Source organism: Megachile rotundata, chromosome 6, assembly GCF_050947335.1.
Source record: "Megachile rotundata isolate GNS110a chromosome 6, iyMegRotu1, whole genome shotgun sequence".
Lineage (NCBI taxonomy): Eukaryota > Metazoa > Arthropoda > Insecta > Hymenoptera > Megachilidae > Megachile > Megachile rotundata.
The window spans coordinates 7,891,630-7,910,958 of NC_134988.1; the positions used below are offsets into that span (position 1 = coordinate 7,891,630).

At 29.6% G+C, this 19,329-nt stretch overlaps 6 protein-coding genes across 15 annotated transcripts; 4 read left to right on the plus strand and 2 right to left on the minus strand.

Annotated features, from left to right (window-relative positions):
* The first annotated feature begins 56 nt into the window (after window positions 1-56).
* On the plus strand, window positions 57-1,189 carry hoka. Its single transcript, XM_012283578.2, has 3 exons — window positions 57-397; window positions 749-832; window positions 905-1,189. Exons 1-3 carry the CDS (start codon window positions 355-357, stop codon window positions 1,063-1,065), a joined length of 288 nt encoding a protein of 95 aa, XP_012138968.2. The 5' UTR covers window positions 57-354; the 3' UTR covers window positions 1,066-1,189.
* A 177-nt stretch (window positions 1,190-1,366) lies between these two features.
* Window positions 1,367-7,979, minus strand: U2af50 (U2 small nuclear riboprotein auxiliary factor 50). Of its 4 annotated transcripts, none has more exons than XM_012283582.2 (9): window positions 7,784-7,979; window positions 7,492-7,584; window positions 6,885-7,114; window positions 5,638-5,898; window positions 5,418-5,568; window positions 5,262-5,317; window positions 2,485-2,766; window positions 1,805-1,969; window positions 1,367-1,727 (listed from the first exon to the last, which is right to left on the minus strand). In XM_012283582.2, the coding sequence occupies exons 2-9, from the start codon at window positions 7,493-7,495 to the stop codon at window positions 1,596-1,598; spliced, it is 1,281 nt and encodes a 426-aa protein (XP_012138972.1). In that variant the 5' UTR covers window positions 7,496-7,584; window positions 7,784-7,979; the 3' UTR covers window positions 1,367-1,595. The 4 variants fall into 4 exon arrangements, with proteins under 4 accessions (XP_012138972.1, XP_012138971.1, XP_003702568.1 ...); XM_012283581.2 differs by lacking the exon at window positions 7,784-7,979 and adding an exon at window positions 7,668-7,775; XM_003702520.3 differs by lacking the exon at window positions 7,492-7,584.
* Window positions 7,980-8,213: 234 nt separating this feature from the next.
* LOC100884064 (ribosomal L1 domain-containing protein CG13096) lies at window positions 8,214-10,305 on the minus strand. 2 transcript variants are annotated; one of them, XM_012283566.2, is made up of 4 exons: window positions 10,186-10,305; window positions 9,356-9,645; window positions 8,582-9,147; window positions 8,214-8,503 (listed from the first exon to the last, which is right to left on the minus strand). In XM_012283566.2, exons 1-4 carry the CDS (start codon window positions 10,186-10,188, stop codon window positions 8,322-8,324), a joined length of 1,041 nt encoding a protein of 346 aa, XP_012138956.2. In that variant the 5' UTR covers window positions 10,189-10,305; the 3' UTR covers window positions 8,214-8,321. The 2 variants fall into 2 exon arrangements, with proteins under 2 accessions (XP_012138956.2, XP_003702567.2); XM_003702519.3 differs by having other exon boundaries at window positions 9,829-10,252.
* Window positions 10,306-10,430: 125 nt separating this feature from the next.
* Window positions 10,431-13,246, plus strand: LOC100883951 (glycoprotein 3-alpha-L-fucosyltransferase A). Of its 4 annotated transcripts, none has more exons than XM_076532658.1 (5): window positions 10,431-10,763; window positions 11,044-11,126; window positions 11,225-11,594; window positions 12,042-12,199; window positions 12,282-13,246. In XM_076532658.1, exons 3-5 carry the CDS (start codon window positions 11,409-11,411, stop codon window positions 13,213-13,215), a joined length of 1,278 nt encoding a protein of 425 aa, XP_076388773.1. In that variant the 5' UTR covers window positions 10,431-10,763; window positions 11,044-11,126; window positions 11,225-11,408; the 3' UTR covers window positions 13,216-13,246. The 4 variants fall into 4 exon arrangements, with proteins under 4 accessions (XP_076388773.1, XP_076388774.1, XP_076388775.1 ...); XM_076532659.1 differs by having other exon boundaries at window positions 11,307-11,594; XM_076532660.1 differs by lacking the exon at window positions 10,431-10,763 and having other exon boundaries at window positions 10,932-11,126.
* A 607-nt stretch (window positions 13,247-13,853) lies between these two features.
* LOC100875788 (uncharacterized) lies at window positions 13,854-15,709 on the plus strand. Of its 2 annotated transcripts, XM_012283565.2 has the most exons (5): window positions 13,854-13,875; window positions 14,199-14,282; window positions 14,454-14,759; window positions 14,838-15,040; window positions 15,099-15,709. In XM_012283565.2, exons 1-5 carry the CDS (start codon window positions 13,869-13,871, stop codon window positions 15,258-15,260), a joined length of 762 nt encoding a protein of 253 aa, XP_012138955.1. In that variant the 5' UTR covers window positions 13,854-13,868; the 3' UTR covers window positions 15,261-15,709. The 2 variants fall into 2 exon arrangements, with proteins under 2 accessions (XP_012138955.1, XP_003702578.2); XM_003702530.3 differs by lacking the exon at window positions 13,854-13,875 and having other exon boundaries at window positions 13,882-14,282.
* Window positions 15,710-16,393: 684 nt separating this feature from the next.
* On the plus strand, window positions 16,394-19,192 carry STUB1 (STIP1 homology and U-box containing protein 1). 2 transcript variants are annotated; one of them, XM_076532664.1, is made up of 5 exons: window positions 16,394-16,583; window positions 16,653-16,835; window positions 16,894-17,092; window positions 18,275-18,612; window positions 18,710-19,192. In XM_076532664.1, the coding sequence occupies exons 2-5, from the start codon at window positions 16,719-16,721 to the stop codon at window positions 18,950-18,952; spliced, it is 897 nt and encodes a 298-aa protein (XP_076388779.1). In that variant the 5' UTR covers window positions 16,394-16,583; window positions 16,653-16,718; the 3' UTR covers window positions 18,953-19,192. The 2 variants fall into 2 exon arrangements, with proteins under 2 accessions (XP_076388779.1, XP_076388780.1); XM_076532665.1 differs by having other exon boundaries at window positions 16,395-16,583; window positions 16,665-16,835.
* The last annotated feature ends 137 nt before the right edge of the window (window positions 19,193-19,329 follow it).

The following is a 19,329-nucleotide window of genomic DNA, read 5'->3' on the forward strand; positions in this document are numbered from 1 at the left end:
TAAGTTACTTTTTTTTATAAGCATGTTAGGACATTTTATGCTACTAACAAAAGTGATCAATGTATACTAGAATTTAATAAGAGAAATCAGTAATATATGTACGTAAATATATGCACATTTACAGGCATTGTGTGCCCTGTTAACTATGTTCATAAGCCCAATATGATTTCATACTTCGTACTAGTTTTTATATCTCTTGTAAAAATAAGATAAGATACATTTTCCATGTGTTATCTCTACCCTTATCGGGCCGTTGATTCATAACAGATTTGCTTTTATGTGGTTCAGGTGTCCCTAACAAGATTTTGAACGCTTTTCATCTAATTGTGTAATTATAGTCTTTAATAAAACAAAATGTGTTCTAAAAAATTGCTGTGTTATCTTGCCATTGGTTTTCGTAAGTATATATAATATTAATTTAACGTATTATCGTTTATGCAAGACTTTTTTACTTGTTCATTTTATGTGCAATATTTGATAATATTTTAGTAATTAATTACAAGATTAATTTTCAAGTTTACTTTAATAAAATAGTAATAGTAATAGCTACATAAATAATATTAATAAACTTTTGTGAGATTTTATCAGAATTATATACAGCACAATAAAATATAAAACTGCCTGAAAATAATAGTAAAATATTTATATATATTCTTAAAAAAATAATTTCACAAAAGTTAACAAATAATATAAAAAAATGGAACTGTGTGGTAAACATATCATTCATGTAAATAATTTTTGTAAACAGTACTCATGGGAATTTTTATGGATGGAGTGGAAGCAAGACGTAAGATTTTAAAAGGACGTAAAACAATTACAAGACGTTACTACTGTAAGTTAAGATGCAAATGCATAAGAAAAATGAAGCAATATGTGTAATGATTAAGCATCTGAAATTTTCCAGGGGGAACTGCAATACCAGCATGGTCCATAGTGCTCTTAATAGGAATCTGCTTGCTGCTTGCTGGAGGTGGACTTTATATAGCATTGCAAAAATTGTTAATTGACACTGCTGTGGTAGGAGAGAGTCATTCCTATCAACCTGCATCGCAACATGAAGCTTAATTTTCAACGAAGAAGCACGCATAAATTTTAAATGACGCTTGTCATTTCATTTTTTTATACTTTAACACATAAATAACGAGTATTAAAATATTTTGATAAAAAAAAAAATTTGTTATGAACACAGTGACAATGTATTATTTATTTGTATGATTTCTATTTTGACAATGATCTAGTATTTCAATTTCACTGATAAATTAGTGAATGTTATGACGTCAGTATATGTATCATATAATTATATATTTGTATAATTGTGTCTCTCACAGGATTTTTATTCCTCTTACTGACTAAAAACCAGAAAATATTCAGTTTTGTAAAATACGCGTTACTCATATAATGGTTACATCATTGAAAGATACATAAATTACAACAACTACGCTTTAATGCACAGTACGAGTGCAAATCAATTACATTTCTTAATGTACAATCTGATGAGAAAAAATTTATTAATTTCCGAGCAGGTTAGATTATTCGTTCAATATATATATTATACACTGGAGTCAATAATTAATTGGCATGAAAAAATCTACATCTTAGAATTCCCTGCGATGATACTTGTCAGGATCGAAGTATGATGTCACAACAACACGGTTATTAAATTTACGTCCTGTAAGTGTCTGCTGCGCTTTTTGGCAGTCAATTACGCTATTAAACTCAACGAATACCTATAACAAACAAAGCATGAAAATTATATGTTTTCTTTTTGATAGGAAACAAATTTAAGTTTAGTATTTACACATACTTTTCCACACCCAGGTACATCAACACCTTCTATAGGTCTTGGTATTTCCACAGATCGAACCACACCATATTTATTACATTCCTCTTTAATATCTTCTAAGATGTCTTCGTATTCCTCTTCTTCCATTAATTCCTCAGGAGTTACCATGTTCAACAAGCAGAGAACCTAATAGTGCATAATAATACTTTATATTATATTCAATATTTATAACATTTCAAAGTCCTAGTATTATTTTAATATATAGTAATTAATTTTAAGTACAAATTTTTTGTTGATAAAATTTCCACAACCTCACACAATATAGATCTGGACTGGAATATAGATAAAAAATATATTATTTTAACACTTTGCACGGAAAAGGTGACTCATGCTTGCCATTTGGTTTAGTATAACAATTTGAAATAAATATCTTTTTAACTAAATCTATAATATTATATATGTGATGTTTAAGTGTAGCAAACTAGGCCACATTGACAATTAAAATAGTAGAAAAATAATAATTTTAAAAAGATTAATTTTTGACTAGAAAGTTTCACATAATATATTAACAGTACCCATGTGGAACAGAATTCACTGATGATTCATTTAAAGAGGAGTCCTATAGTGAGATTATAATTGTATTTGTAAAACTCTAACAAATAAATTATAAAATAAAAGTTATAGTTCAAATGATCATTTACCTCAGTTGCTGGTCCACTTGTGCCTACCATAGACAATCCAGGCACCTGAATTTGAACTGGAGCTTGTGCGCCGATCATAGGATTCTTGGCTCCCACACTAGCTCGTTGTACAATTAGCTTCTTGTCTCCCAGCTGCATTCCGTTTAATCCAGCAATTGCTTGATCAGTCATTGACACGTCAACATACTCGCAAAATGCGTAACCTTTGGATAGACCTGTAGCTGAATCCTTTACTAGATTGAATGCTCTTAGTTGTCCAAAACTCATCAGTAATTCTTTCACCTGTATCGTAAAAACAACATTACTTATTTACTCATATAACATTCATATAATTAAAATTTGTTTAGACTATACAACTTTTTTATTTCTAATATCTTTTTAAATGAAATTATCGAATATTCTATTTTATTTACATACAACAATGAAACTTTGTTCTCATACATTAGTTACACTTATATAAAAGAATGAATTTTATTTAATTTTTTTGGTTGAAGTGAAGTGTTAATAAAATTATCCAGTTATTAAAATTAAATTTCATTGCTTTTTAAAAATGAGAAATGCTGCAATATCATTATTTAATGCTAAAATAAAAGTTGCATAATCTATAAGAAATGAATTCACTATAAATGCATAAATTTATTATATTTCGCCTACTAAAAGTCCATTGAAGATTTTTATTTAATTTCTTACGCACAAAAGACTTAATCCAGTCTGAAATGGATCTATATCAAGATCAATCGAGACAGTACGCCGCAGCTCTTCAAATGCGGATTCTTCCACATTTACTTTTACTTTCTCTTCAAAAACAAGCATATCTTAAACTTACTTACGTTTTTCCATTTCGCAGAAGCACTGAAAACTCTGAAGCGGAGATAACAGCATGTTGCCTTTAATGAAGATATTTTGATCTTCATTTTTGGGAGTTAAAAATTCCCAACAGTTCAATTCATTTTATTTCAAGAAGAAATACGTGAATACAGCCTATTGTTGAAACATTGATCCATAATCTAGGGTAATATATAACGTAACTAGTTCTATGCATTCGTATGCATATGGTCGAACAAGGATTACACCTCTCTGAAGATGATAAAATTAAATATCTTTTAGGCAGTATTACCTACAAATCTAAATTACTGTCAGCTGATAAATTACTGAAGTTTCAAATTGTTATCAGGACAACAATGTAACTATTGTAAAGATAATGTGCAATAATTCCTATTATATCATTAACATCCTTATAATCAAGCAACACGCTATTATCAATCAAAAACTATCCAATTAGAAAACGCACCATGTACATAGAAGAACCAAAGTCTTCAGAAAAGGGGCTGCAAAAGTCGCATAAGCCCAATACGAAGACCCATGAAAATGATATAAGTACTTGCCTCGAGGGACTGGGCTAGCCTCTCTCCAGGCAGTGTGGTATTTTGTCATGTTCAGTAGTAGTAGTAGTAGTAGTGGTAGAAGTAGTGGTAGTGGTAAGCAAATGCTTTTGATCGGCGCAACCCTAAGCTAAGAAATGGGGAGAAAGGGCACTGGTATCAGTCCACAGTATACTATATGATAACCAAATGGTTATATTTTTGTTTTGATTGTATTATTCCAACAATGTACCACTGTAATAACACAATTAACTTTTTTCCGGCGTTTAATGTTCACATTTACCGACTTTTAGTTTTCTTACTTTCTTTTTTACACTCTGTCTTTGTATAAATGCACATTACTGATATTTGAACGCATAAGTTCATTCGCGTAACCTGTAAACGTAACAAGGCACAAGGACGGAGAGCTGTAAAGCCTGTAAAAGCCTGTAAAGAAAACAGCTGCAAGAGAAAAGGTACTGCTGAAAAGAACAGGTGCCAAAAGACTTGGAGCTGTTACCAGATGCACATAAGCTTATGTGTTGACCCTGTAATCCCGTCAAGAAAAAAAGAAAAAAACTGATGTACTAGATAAAACGTTGACTTGTTTCTATAATCCTAAAATGTTTTTTTTTTTTCATGTAATACCACTAGATGGAATAGACTGTAAGAGTTTCAGATGTAAAAATATGAAGAAGATTTACTTCTGAAGATACTTTATGCACCTAACAACTTTGCATGATTATCAACTACTTATTCCTCCTCCCCCTTCCTTCTTTTTAACCATTGATTTAATACTCTTGTTAGATATTCCTATATAAAAAAATTTCGTATTCCCTTGGCTGGGTCCACGATGTTCTTCAAAAAACTGTGAAAGAAGCGACTGCCGTGACTGCATACCACCTGAATGCTGTAACACCACTAACCATTTCCCTATCCACTATCTAATAATGGTACTCTGAGAAGAAATGCGAAACACGACAAGGTTCTGTGTTGTCCCTAGACTTGACCAAAAAATGGAATTGGAATCCGGTACACCTAGCTAAATAAAACCTAATCGACGCTGGAATCCAATGGATACACATACATACCTCTATGGTATTTGGGTAGTTGACTCATCTTCGTTAGTTTGATCTCCGCTAAATAGCTAAATACCTATGTTATAATTTAATCCTTTGGTATAACTCACAATGCTGAGAACTAGCATATATTCAAAGTAATTCTACAGCATTGTTATACAGCGATACAATTGTTTTAAACTCTGATGTCATTAAGATATATTTTTAGAATTTTAATGAAGTTACTAAATAGTCATAGATTTTTACCAATTGTAATGTATGAGTAGACATCAGTGAATAAAAACTGTATCCAAAGGTGTGCAATAAACGAAATTATATTACAGATTTGTTTGCATACCTGTTCTTCGTTCAAATAATTGGGTAAACCACCAATGAAAATCTTGTGTGGAGAATCTATAATAAAAAAAAAGATTACATTAGGTTATGTACATATCAAAAGTAAAAAATTTGTTAAATATAACATAAAATGCTGAAGAGTATGTATAAAACATACCAGGAACCGTACCTGGCACGTTCATACTTGGATTATCAGTCATTCCTGGCATAGGCTGATAATCATGTGGTCTTCTTATTTTTAAACTTTGGCCTTTGAAGTTGATGCCATCAAATGCCATAGCTTGCGTTGTCTCGTCTATGGAACGGAACTAAAATGTTTTCATAAATACTCTGTCATTTATGGAAAACATAAACTTTATTTTAAAGTTATTAAATACCTCTAAGAATGCAAAATTTTTATCCAGATTAATTTGGCATGCCAATACCGGATTTCCAGCAGCTTGGGCAAGACCAGATAAGTGCATTTGTTGATTAAAGAATTCCATCATTTCTTCTTCAGTCACACCAAATGGAATGTTTCCTACGTAAAGTCTTCTTGCTTGTCGAGTTATTGTACTACCAACTACTGGCACAGCTGCTTGTGGTGTGTCTGCTACAATATTTGCAGGTATCTGTCCTGCAGCTTGCATAGCTTTATACTGTTAAAAATTGAAATTGATATGAAAATTAAGTAATTACCTGGAAATTTAATTTACATAATTAGACTACAGATGATTATGTATTTATTATACATGAACATGTACAGAAATATAAAATATATAGGATATATAATAAATATATTGAAAAAATGTCATTATAATGAAATGTTTATTATTTAATCATTATGAATACAACTGAAATTATTTTAAGAGTTGATATATATTTTATTTATGTATTCCTAACTATATTGGTTCCTTTACTGCTTTACTTGAACCAAAAGTTATATTGCAATACTATCATATGAAAATAAATTTAAATATATCAGAGCTATATCCATTGTTATATCTTTGCGAATTATGTGGAAATGTATACAACGTCTACATTGTATATACATTATGTAACATCATTCTTGATTCATTTATTAGAATTTATAAAATAAATTGGATAAATATATTGATGACTTTATACATAAATATTGCATATCCATTTTCAGTTTGTCTAAGAAAAAATAGATTTACAAATACAATACTACTTTCTATTATATTAAATACAAACTAGTTATATTGTATATAATTATTATTTTATACCTGTTATGTAACACAGCTATAACTTGAAGTATTTAATGAGCAATGAATATGCAAAATTATAAATGTTGAAGCAATCATAATATTAGATTGAAAAACTTATATTAAATAAAAATATTATTTTTAATAAATTTATAAAGATATAAATAGGATTTTTATAAAACATAAAAGAATTTTTAAGAACTATTTGATATATATATAAGTATCATAAAAAGTGAATGTATAATATTTATGTACTAAACAAGTATGCAAAACATGCTAAAATATAAAATTAAGAATATTTTTTTGTAATTTTCTAACTATAAAACAGATATCTGTCTCTGTTTTATTTCTTTATCTATATGTATAAACATCTGCAATCTATGCATAAATTAAAAGTTTGCTTAATCAAAAATACTTACCTGCAAAGGTGTAATGTGTTCAAATCCTGGTGGTGGAACATCCCAGTAAAGAGAAGGTTTCCTTCTTCTAGAGCTGCGACTCTTTTTAGGCGAACTACTTCTCTTTCTATCTCTTCGATCTTTGGAACGTGATCGTGAACGTTTCCTGCGATCTCTGCTACGAGACCTATGTCTTCTGTCACGGTCCCTGTCCCTGTCCCTATCTTTGTCACGGTCCTGACGATCTCGATCTAATAAATATATGTATGTTTATATCATACCAACATTAATTTCATTTTCTTATGCATTGTATAAGATTAAATAACTTATGAAGCATAAAAATAAAAAATTAATTATAATCATATTTTTATCTGAACTATATATTTTACTCAGAACTCTATGATTTGAGTACATATTATGTCTTATAAACATATATATTATATGCTAATGATAAATATTACTTCTGTTATATTCACTACATACATTCATTAGACTTCAAACAGCAAAATTATACTTAAAATAATTAAAAAAACTTTTAGGTTTAATTACAATTATAAAAAAGCAATAAAATGTTTAAGAGAGGTTAATGAAATAATAACGTATTATCAATATATAAGTAAAGATATACCCATAAGAACAATCTTCGTAGATGCTTATTTTTCAGGTTATCGATAAAATGAAAAGACCTTCCGATAAATGTTCAAATGCTATTTAATTCACGCTGAAATTGATTAAAACGTTTTGTAGCTTAAAATATTTCATGTACTAAGAAATTTCACAAGAAACTTTTTCAAATATGTTTACCACTTTCACGATACGTTTCTCCGGCCATTACAATCACTCGACTTATTTACCTGCGGTTGTAACGCGGGAACAATGACAAAAAGCACAATATATTTGGGAATTTTTCGAACGCTTACCTCCATTATAATCTTCGCCCATTTTTCAATTTATCGCTTGGAACATAATATTCTTCTCAGCAAGTAGTAATATTAATTAAAACGGGGTTAATAAATGTCAATTACCCTTAAAACAAATTTTTATTAAAAATGGCGATAATCTAGTCTAGGTAAATCATGGACCTAGGAATATAGGAACGAAGTGTAAAGCTTGGTTTGTGGAGAGTGAAGCCAATGTGAGAGGGGGGATTTAATATTAATGCTCAAACTTGATTGGTTAATTTTCTGCGCATGCTCAGTACCGGTAATTATAAGAGATTTTTTTAAATAATGAATAGTTATTTACCGCAAATAAATTGAACAGTTAATGTTTTTCTTCGAATGTTAAATATAAAATTAAGGAAAATATGCATCTATGGTTATTCATTAAAATATGTAAAATAACAAAAGATACAATTTGAAATTTATTTTTATTATAAATAATATAAATCAACATGATATATAAAAAAAGTAATTTCAATTTTATTTCCTAGCTAATACAGTAATACAAAAAGTTGTATTAATTTTCTTCTGTTGTTGGTTTTCTAAATCTTTTTATTTTTCTGTCAACAGTAATACTTCCTTCAGGAGTCACAGTCACAACAGTATTACTAGGTGTAGTAGATAACTCGCCTGATACATCACGGTACGCTTTTGGTCTCTTAGGTTCTACTACTGGTAGTTTAACAGAGTTTTTATTTTCTGAAAAAGGAAATCATGTTATTCGGATATGTTAAAATATCTCACAAAAATGTAATACGACTGAGTAATAAAACTTACTTAATGTTGTGTAAATAGGAAGGGCAAGACTATTACTTGTTTTAATACGAATCGAACGTATATTATCCCAACCGCCTGGGTAATTTTTGGACAAATAGTTACATGCTGCTAATATATTTTCCAAAATCTCATCTACGTTCATTAATGTATGTCCAACTTGGACTATGTGAGAATCGCCAAAAGAATGTATTTGCATAAGAGTTTTTCTCAATGCAAATTCTATTTCATGCTTTAAATCTTTACTTTGCATTCTAATAGGTGTTGGCAATTTTCTTTTTGTATAAAATTCTTTTCCCAATAAGTGAGATAAATGACCTGCTATTTTTCCATCTACAAGAAAATGATCGTAGCTATTAACAAGTTTCCGTTTTAACTCAAATTGATCATATTCTGTTTTCACTTGATTCATTGGTATTATAGTCTTTATATTTGTACAACTATGTTTCTGTAATAACTCTTGATAATGTTCTATTGTTGGTTCATAATCTTTTCTTCTGCCCTTTTGAAGATCACCAACAAACAACGCAACTTCATCATCTGAAGATACTATTGAATGTGGCAATAATCTAAAACATAAATAATAACATGGTTAGTACATTTTACCAAAATAAAATATTGAATTAGAAAAAGAGAAGACATCATTTCTAAAAATATAATCATGATTCCTCATAAGGATCCATTGGCATTTATAGAGTATAATCATTTGCAAGTTAAACATTGTACATACATAACATTATTTATGTTTTAAAAATGAAATTTCAAATATTAACTTACATTCTCATGCATCTTTTTGGTGTTTTTGGTACTTTAATGCAAGTTACTTGCATAAATATTGGTGTACTTTCCCCATCAAATAATGCATTTTTATTTTTTAATTGTTCTTCAGTTAAATGAAATATAGCACTAATACATTGTACTATATGTTCTCGTGATAAATCTTCTAGACTCAAAGAATTTGTATTTTCTTTATTATTATCACTTTCTAATCTTTTCCGTTTTAACGACTGTAATTTCGTAGGTCTGGAATTTTTCGTTGCTTTCACTGTTTTTCTTTTTTCATTACTCTGAAAACGATTAGACAATGTAATTAGCATGGAATCTAAATTGTGAAATCTAAAAGCAGAACAGTCATTGATGCATAAAAAATAATTTTCTATTCATTAATGTATCTCAAGTTATAAATCTCGATATAGCAAGTCCCTTATAAAAAACAATGACTTTGCAATATAACAGTTTTTAATACATACTTTCAAATTATTAGAATCTCCCACGTGGTTTTTAAATTTCGTAAGCTGTGCCTTTCCAACTTCATGAATATTTTTTTTTTGAGATGAACGAAGCGATAATCTTCTAGCTACATCAACTTTCTCTTGAATTTTGTTTGTTAATTTTTTATTAACTGATTTTTTAGATATAACTTTCTCGGTGTCTAAGGTGTTTACAATCTTTTTGGGCTCGAGACTTTTATCTGCTTTCTGCTTTATTTTCTCTTTACTTAATTTATCTAATTTTCCTTTCGGTTTTAATTTTAAGCTTTTCCCATTTAAGCGATGCAATGATTCTTTTGATTTTTTGCGTTTCTCGAGACTATTACGAGAACTTACCATTTTGGATAAACGTAGCACGCGGTTCCTTTGCAGTGCAACGACGGAAAGAGGAAATACGTTATATCTTAGACGAATGTAGAAATATCGATATTTTGTGTTACCAACTTTACCATCTTAAAGTTTTTTTCTAGAAAAACATTCCTAGATCTGGTTTATTCGTTACACAAAAATTATTACAGAATACATATATATGTGTATCTAATGTAATGCTACATTATTTAATTATATAATTAATATTTTATTAACAGGAACATAATTCTTGGGAATTATGAGACTTATATTTCTCTTTGTAAAAGCTACGCAATGTCATGCGCAGTATAGAGCAATGAGCTAGTACGCATGCGTGAACAAGAAGGACACTACTAGTCCGTATTTCTTTTTAAAAATTTCAAAGTTTCAAAAGAAGTGATGAAAGAATTTTTAACTCGCTCAATATTTAACTTTTATTATTTATCTATGTTGAAACTGCATAAATTGAAATACAGAAAGGTTATGTGAAACATTTATTATTTTATGATTATGCTATGATAAGCTAATTTTCTATAGATTTATTTTGACAACAATCGTGAAACCAGGTAATATAAATAGCTGCTTTAAATCTATAAAAAGTGAAAACTTATTTATATCAATTTTTTAATTTATAAATATCTAACGTTTATCGTTGTTTTTATTACCTCAACAATATATTAAGAAATTTAATCTTAACACAGTTATATTAAAATAGTAAAATAAATACGTAAATAAATAATGTACAAATAAAAGTAACGTGTTTACTTAATAATAAGTATTAATAATAAATGTTTTCGACATCTTTATACTTTTGGAAGTACAGGGCGATCGTTTGTTATTGCTTAGGACAATGTTCACAATTATTCTATTGAGGACCGTCACACTTGGCTAACCAAGACAATCGAGATCACTTACAACACACGTCAAAGGTAGCTTTGGCCATTGGTCAGACCTATTTTCTTTTTTCCAAATATTTTCTTTTCACCGTATTATTTTTTATTGACACTTTTTCTAAACACCCATTTAGGTCGAATGAAATACTGTTACAACGACTCTCAACCTACGCATAAATCCCACTTTGTTTGCTAACTTTATGTAATTTTAAAAAGGAAAAGCAGCTTCGTGAAGAAGAGGAACGCAGTCACGACCAAGTGCCGATATGCTTCGGTTAGCACTTGCTACGTTCTGTCGTCGAAATAGTCGGAAGTACCATGCTCGGGATTTCGCGATATGTTAGAATATTATTATTCCTTTTTGTTGGTTCGACGATTTTTCTTACGGTTCTCCTTACTTTTCCGGACTTCATTGGCGGGAAAATCGACGAAGAAGCAAAGTATTCAAAACGTCAGAACATTTTCACAATATTATCGAAAAATAAAAATTTCACAAATGTGCAGGTACGATATTAATTTGCTAAAAGCAACGAATTTAACATTTTTTAATATTCAAAAAAAAGGGAACTATCAGTTTTGAAAATATTGTGACATGTGTTAGTGTCATCACCATGAGTATTGTTCTGAAGATTGCAACAAAGGGATAACTTTGAGTCAGGTTCAGTTAGGTTGTTAAAGTTAGGCACGGTTAGGTTAGGTCAGATTAGAATTTTTAATGTCGGAATTTTGTTAACTTTTCAAAACACATGATTTTAAAGAAAATAAAAAGCCAAATTGTACAGAATTCTTTTTAAATATTAAAATCTTTATAACATACTCAGAGTCATGACCTTAATAATACATTTAACAATAATCACAGATGCCTTTCATAATTTTTGTTTAATAAAAAGAATATGTATTTGGAAATATTTTAAATAAAATTTATTATATTTTCCTCTTTATTTTTATCAGAATGGTGCGATGTCTTTGCTTGGAAAATGGCTGCTATCTCCCGAGGGAAGTTTACCACCACCAATAATTAATACGAAAAAAGAACCTTACTTAATATTAATTTGGAAGCATGGAAAATTCCTGGAACGTAGACACATCAAACGTTTCTCTAATAATAAGTTAATAACATACAATACTATTAACTTCGATCGTAGCAATACATTTCTCCGATCAAAATATAAATTTAATGTTGCTGTTTAGATTTTCACCGTGGGAAGGTTGTTCAGTAAATAACTGTGTATTAAGTTATCAATCGAAAGATATTGATACAGCTGATGCCACTGTGTTTCATTTGCACTTGACAAAAAGCGTATTAGAATTACCATACAGAACTCGACAGAACCAAAGATGGATCTTCTTGACGGACGAATCACCAATGCACACTTTTCTCTATGGCAATCAAGAACTATTAAAATACAATGGCCTGTTCAACTGGTCTATGACTTATCGCATGGACAGCGATATACCAATACCGTATGGCCGCACGATTGCTAAAGCGTTTATAAATTCCACAGAAACGCATTTCTTAAAGGATTCTATTAAAAAATTAAAAACTAAACTAGTTACGATAATGGGCAGTAACTGTGTAGGTGTAAACGGACGATGGAAATATGTGAACGAATTGAAATCAATTCTTGGCGATGATTTACAAATATACGGGAAATGTTTGAACGGTAATACCACCGCATGTCCCGGTCATTTTGATAAAGACTGTGCGACCCTAAATGCGTATAAATTTTATCTTGCTTTCGAGAACTCGAATTGCAAAGAATACTTAACGGAAAAAGTATTTTGGCATGGTTATCATAAATTAGCTGTTCCAGTAATAATGGGTGCACCGAAAGAAAATTGTGAACGGCTATTACCACCTCATTCGTTCCTTCATGTTAGCGATTTTGCTAATCCAACTGCTTTGGCGGATTATATTCGATACCTTAATCAGCATGATGATAAATATTTTGAATATCACGAATGGCGCAAGTATTATAAAGTAATTAATGAACACGGCTATTTTGGTAGTATTTCGAAGCACTACTGTCGCATCTGCGAAGCTCTTCATTATAATGTTCCTACTAGTAAGACATACCAAGATTTAGAGTCATTTTGGAACAAACAGCGAGATTGTACACTTTAGCTCAATGGAGTTTCGCAACATGGCCCCACAAGCCAATGTAGAAGCGGTAACATTTACAAAAATGGTCATATCAACGGAACTCATTCTATACGATGTTCGATTCCTAATATTACCAACGATCTAAATTTGGAAATATGAAATTTCTACATTTAGAAACTTGAATTACTAAATTGAGAAATTTGAATTCGGAATTATTAAGTTTTTTAAATTGAAAATTTAATGTCTGCATTTCTTTGTGTGCTACGGTGATAAAGAAACATTATCAATGGAAATAACTATTTGTATATTTAGATAAATTGTAGCCATGTAGCAAGACTACACTGTGCTTGAATCTTTCCTCATATTATGATGTCGTATTCACTTGAATTGTTCTGTTAAATCATTACTGAAACAATAAAAATATATATTTAATTTAATTGATATACATATTAACAATATATTTTTATTGTTCTGTATGATATACAATTTTAGTACACATTTAGAAAATATCTTATGTATATCATTTATTTTGTACATGTTATAAATAATTGTATTTAAGATAGTTATTAATTTTGTAACGTTTATTGAAAAAAATCAATAATTACTTTGCGATATAATGTCGATTAAATTAAAATCATAATGGACTTAGACTTAAAACGTACATGTAAAATAAAATGTTAGGTTAGAATGCTTTACGTTAATGTTAATTATCGTGATATATATCAGAATAAAAAATTGTATTATTGTTACGTAAAGACTTTCAATAGTGAGCATAGAACAAGATTATAAAGCACTCCGCAGATTTTTTCAAAATAGTTATCATTTACGTAGATTCGTAACTGTTCTAATGTATAGTATCGCTGCTTCAAAACTTTGTCATATTATTACAATCTTAAATCGTCAACAATTTCTTTCTAAATATCGGACAACATTTTTCCCCGTTACGTATTGTATATCATACTATGCTACAGTTTCCATAATTATGACTTCTAAATGCTTTAAAGGATGCCAAGATCATTACAATGGCGTAACTATCGATTCAAATGAAGAATCTTGTAATGCCGAAGCATTTGCACGTCTTCTTACAAGTATGTAATATACTAACTATTACTAAATAAATTATAATTTATTATTTATTTTATCAGATTAAAAATCCTTTATTATTTTACTTTATTTCTAGTAATAAAATAGAAAATCAAAATTAAAAATTATATCTAATCAAAGGATAAATATTTATAATGTAAATATTATTTTTACAGTATCTTTACAGCAATGGATAAAAGAAAAAAGGCGTACAATATGGTTTCGTGTACATTTACCACATACAGAATGGGTACCTATACTTGTAAAAGAAGGATTTAAGTTTCATCATGCAAAGCCAGAATATGTTATGCTCTATCGATGGCTAGTTGAAGATGAAGAATGCAATGTTCCACATTATGCTCATACTAATTTGGGAATTGGTGCATTTGTTTATAATGAAAAAACCAATGAAATGTTAGTAGTTAAAGAGAAATATGCAGACAAAGCACGTTGGAAACTGCCAGGTGGTTACGTAGAACCAGGTACAGTTTTATTCCAAATCAAGGTACATGTTAATAACGTTTCAAACTATGTGATTAATAATATTTTGTTCATTATAGGTGAAGATCTGGAAGAAGCAGTAAAAAGGGAAGTTTTAGAAGAAACTGGTATTCACACTACTTTTAGATGTCTATTAACTTTCAGACATACCCATAATCATGCATTTAATTGTTCTGATATATATGTAATAGCTTATTTGTCTCCTATTGATAATGAAATTAAAAAATGTGTAAGAGAAATTGCTGATTGTCAATGGATGAAGGTAATTTTTACTGTGTATATATTTTAATTCTGTTATAACTATGTATTGTTTGTTGCAGATACATGAATATCTAGAACATTCAGAAGTTCATGATAATAATAAAATGGTTGCAAGAAAAATGTTAGAATTCTTGGAACATAGAATGGGAATTACTGTAGAATATGGAGAACACCCTATTTTTAAAAAACCTATTGCTATGTATAGTATATCTAAGATATAATATAGTAGGATTTTTAATAATCAATTGAAATTATTAAAATACACATAACACATAAAGTACTTTAAATAATTGCAAATATTATAAAAAACAAAGAAAAATGTTGCACAAACAATTTTAAATAACAATAGTTAGTAAAAGATGTAGTTTTTAAAAAATAAAACTGTTTTTATTATAGTTTTCATATTAATAACTCGTTTAAAATTTTACTGTTATTAAAATTAGTAAATTGAACAAGGTTTATATCTTACATTTGCTTCCAGATAAACATATAAAAACCGGTGTTATCATTGTGCAATAATAAAATATTGTTATTATAAAATAAAAAATAATTGTCAACGTAGATAGATTTCAGAAATTCACCGCGCAAATTCGTAAATGAAAAATAGTCTAACAGCGTAACCAAACAACTCGTATGGTCTCCAAATACAAATTGTATATTTTTAATTAAACCATTGTTTTTTTTGTTATATAGATGATAGTAAAACTGCAGATATAAAAGTAATTTAACAATAGTTATCTCAAAATGTTTACATTTGTACTATAGAAATCATTATTAAAAGAAGATTGAGCATTGTTATCTTGAATACACGTTAAAATTAAATTTAGAAACATATCTGGCGTTTATTTGTACATTTTACAATAAATATAATTTATTAATAACTTAGTTTCATGTGTATGCTTATCATAGACTACGTTTCCATCGAGGGTCCAAATCGGGTCAGAGTCGGGTTAGAGTCGGGTTGGGGTCAGCGCTTGTACGATGGAAACGCCAAAGGTTTAGTTGAACTCTACCCTACAAAATTTTAGGGTAGCGTTCAGTTGAGGTTCGGTGGAAACGACAAGAGTCGAGTTCGTATTGCCAACATAACAAATCCAAATTGCATTGTGTATCACGTGTTGTATTAATCGGTGTAGAAGAGGTTATTATTACTTTTTGTCGGTGATCTTGTAATCTGAGAAATAATTTTTGTATGTTATTTTGATATTGTAAAATTAATATTGCTCTCCTTTACATGTCAGAATATGGTAGTTGACTTTGTGCAGTTGGTAATGTTCAACCCAACTCCAACCCCAACGTAACTCTGATCCAATGGAAACAGGCAAGGCAACTTAACTCTAACCCGACTCTAACCCGACTCTGACCCGATTTGGACCCTCGATGGAAACGTAGTCATAGGGAAAGACATAAAAATACGACCATTCAGTCACTTAATCTAAACGCGCCTTAACATCCTTCAGTTTTGTTTATATACTTCTTTGTCACACTTTAGTTAATGATTGACAGATGTACGAGGAAAATGGAAGATCGCGCATTTGTTTAAGGTTATACAATATTATTTTATTGTTCAATTTGTTTTCAATTCAGGTAATTATTCCTGAAAAAAGTATCAGTTTTGTTAGCAGATAAGAATTCATATGTAGAAAACTGTCCAATACGGCACAAAATTTGTTGCCAAAATGAGTAAGATGTATACAACCGCTAATCTCTCCGACAAGGAGTTGAAGGAACAAGGAAATCGACTTTTCAATCTTCACAAATATGAGGATGCTGCGTACTGCTACACCAAAGCAATTGTGAGTGTCACTATGAACATATGCAGGCAAGTTACGACACTGCATCTTATTCCTGCAGATTAAAAATCCAACCCAAGCATTATACTTCACGAACCGGGCATTGTGTAACCTAAAATTAAAACGATGGGAATCGTCCTGTCAAGACTGCAGACGGGCTCTCGATATTGATCCATGTCTGGTAAAAGGTCATTTTTTTTTGGGTCTTGCTCTTCTTGAAATGGAACTTTTTGGTGAGGCTGTTAAACATTTACAAAGAGGTATGTATCCACATCTTTAGTTAGGAATTATAGATTTCTGATTATGATTAGAGATGGGATCAAGTTTTATATGTACTCATAAGTCCAATGCAAAAGTTCAACTTTATGTTTCAAACACTAATCGGCAGAGACTGTTTTGTTCTACATTTTTGCATAGTACTCAGGTCATACAAACTGCTTCAGAATCTTCAAATGAGTACTGGTAGAAATCAAGAATGTACTTATAAATATTGTATAACATGAAAGAATATAATGTAATAAAAATAGTACTCAAAGTCTAAAAAACAAAATTCTAAAGATACATTTAATATAATTCAATATTATAAACAGATCTGTATGAGCAGTATACAAGGAAAGATAAAAGAGTAACAAAGTGTTTATAAAAGGTTTGAATATATTGGGTCAAGGTTTACTTATACTTGAAAGTCTTGTATTTTTTTAAGTACTTATAAAAGATTTGAACCTGTCTTGTCAAGGTCTGAGTATACTTGCAAGTGCAGTGCAGTCTCATTAACTGGACTTGTAGCCTGCAGACACAGAAAATTATAGGTGGGACCAGTTAAATTTGGCTCCATCCACTACTGATAATGAATACAATTTATCAGCCGAATGTGATTATAAAAATCTCTCATACACTATAGTGGTGGTAAAGTACCATTAGAGAGCAAGAAAATTTACATGAAAAGAACTTAGGAAAAACTCATATGGGTAAATACTAGTTAGTGAGATTTCACTGTATCATTTTTCATCTTTTAAGTACTTGTGAACTATTTAAAACCATTCAGTTAAATTTAAACCTGTTTGCAATATATTTGGATCCCAACACTAATTATGATACATCTTTTGAAGAAATAAAGCTGTAGGTAATATTTTATCATTGTTTGAATCATTTTTATGAAAATACTATAAATTCTATAAACATTTCAGTTATGTTTAATCTTAATAGAATAATTATATATATTTAATTTAATATTAGAGAATTTGCATTTTTTAAGAACTGTAATATTTGTATTTATTGATGTCCACAATTAGTAGTTCCATGATATGCCTTTTTCCTATTGTATTAAAACATGACTACATAAAAATGTTTTGTAAATATTCTTTTTTGTGATATTTATGGTTTTTACACGAATGTGAAACTTGCCCTTCACGTGGTTATATATCTCAATCATAATGGGATAGCTGTGGATTTGGCTAAGGAACAAAAGTTAAACTATGGTGATGATATGACCAGTATTTTAAGGCAAGCACGAAAACGTCTCTTTCAATTAAGAGAAGAACAGAGGATTGCTCAAGATATTGAACTGCAATCATATTTAAACCAGTTAATAGTAGAAGATGCTGAACGAAGCTTGGCTGCTTTAAAAGAACAAGAAACGACAAAAGAAACAAATGGTAAATCTGAAGGCGAAGGTGTGTCCAATGAATTTACAAGAAAGAAAGAAGAAATAGAAGAGAAAAGGGACACGTGTATGGCTCAGCTTAATGACTTGTTTGCGAAAGTAGATGAAAGAAGAAGGGTAAGTTTATAGTTTTGAATTTTAGAAGTGATACTTCAACCACATTATAAATGAAAATAATTGTTTTATTTGTGGTTTTTATGAAAATATTTAATAGAAAAGGGAAGTACCTGATTATTTGTGTGGAAAGATTAGTTTTGAAATTTTACAAGAGCCTGTAATTACGCCAAGTGGAATTACATATGAACGAAAAGATATTGAAGAGCATTTGCAAAGGGTGGGACATTTTGATCCAGTTACTAGAGTTCGCTTAACTCAAGATCAGTTAATCCCCAACTTAGCAATGAAGGAAGTAGTTGACACATTTCTTCAAGAAAATGAATGGGCATTATATTATTAACATGTACATTTAGATTACTGCCATATTTTTATGATAATTATACATGCAATGGTTTCTTTGTTTTGTTAATTTATACAAATGTGCATATCATTACCTTACAGTGAATAGAACATGTGTCTGTACAAAATTCAGTTTATTTCTATTATTGAGTATAATTAGTTTATTATAATTTGAACGATTATTAAGCCATTTAACAGACGTAATAATAATGTTATTAATAAATCCAACTTTCTTTTATAAGTGTTTCTTAAATTGTGAGCGAATATTAATGTTAAATATTGAAAATAGCACACAATACTCTTAAATGGGTTGTTAGCAAGTATGAATCGTACAAGAATATTACAATTGTATATCGTTTTTTCATATAGATGATAAAT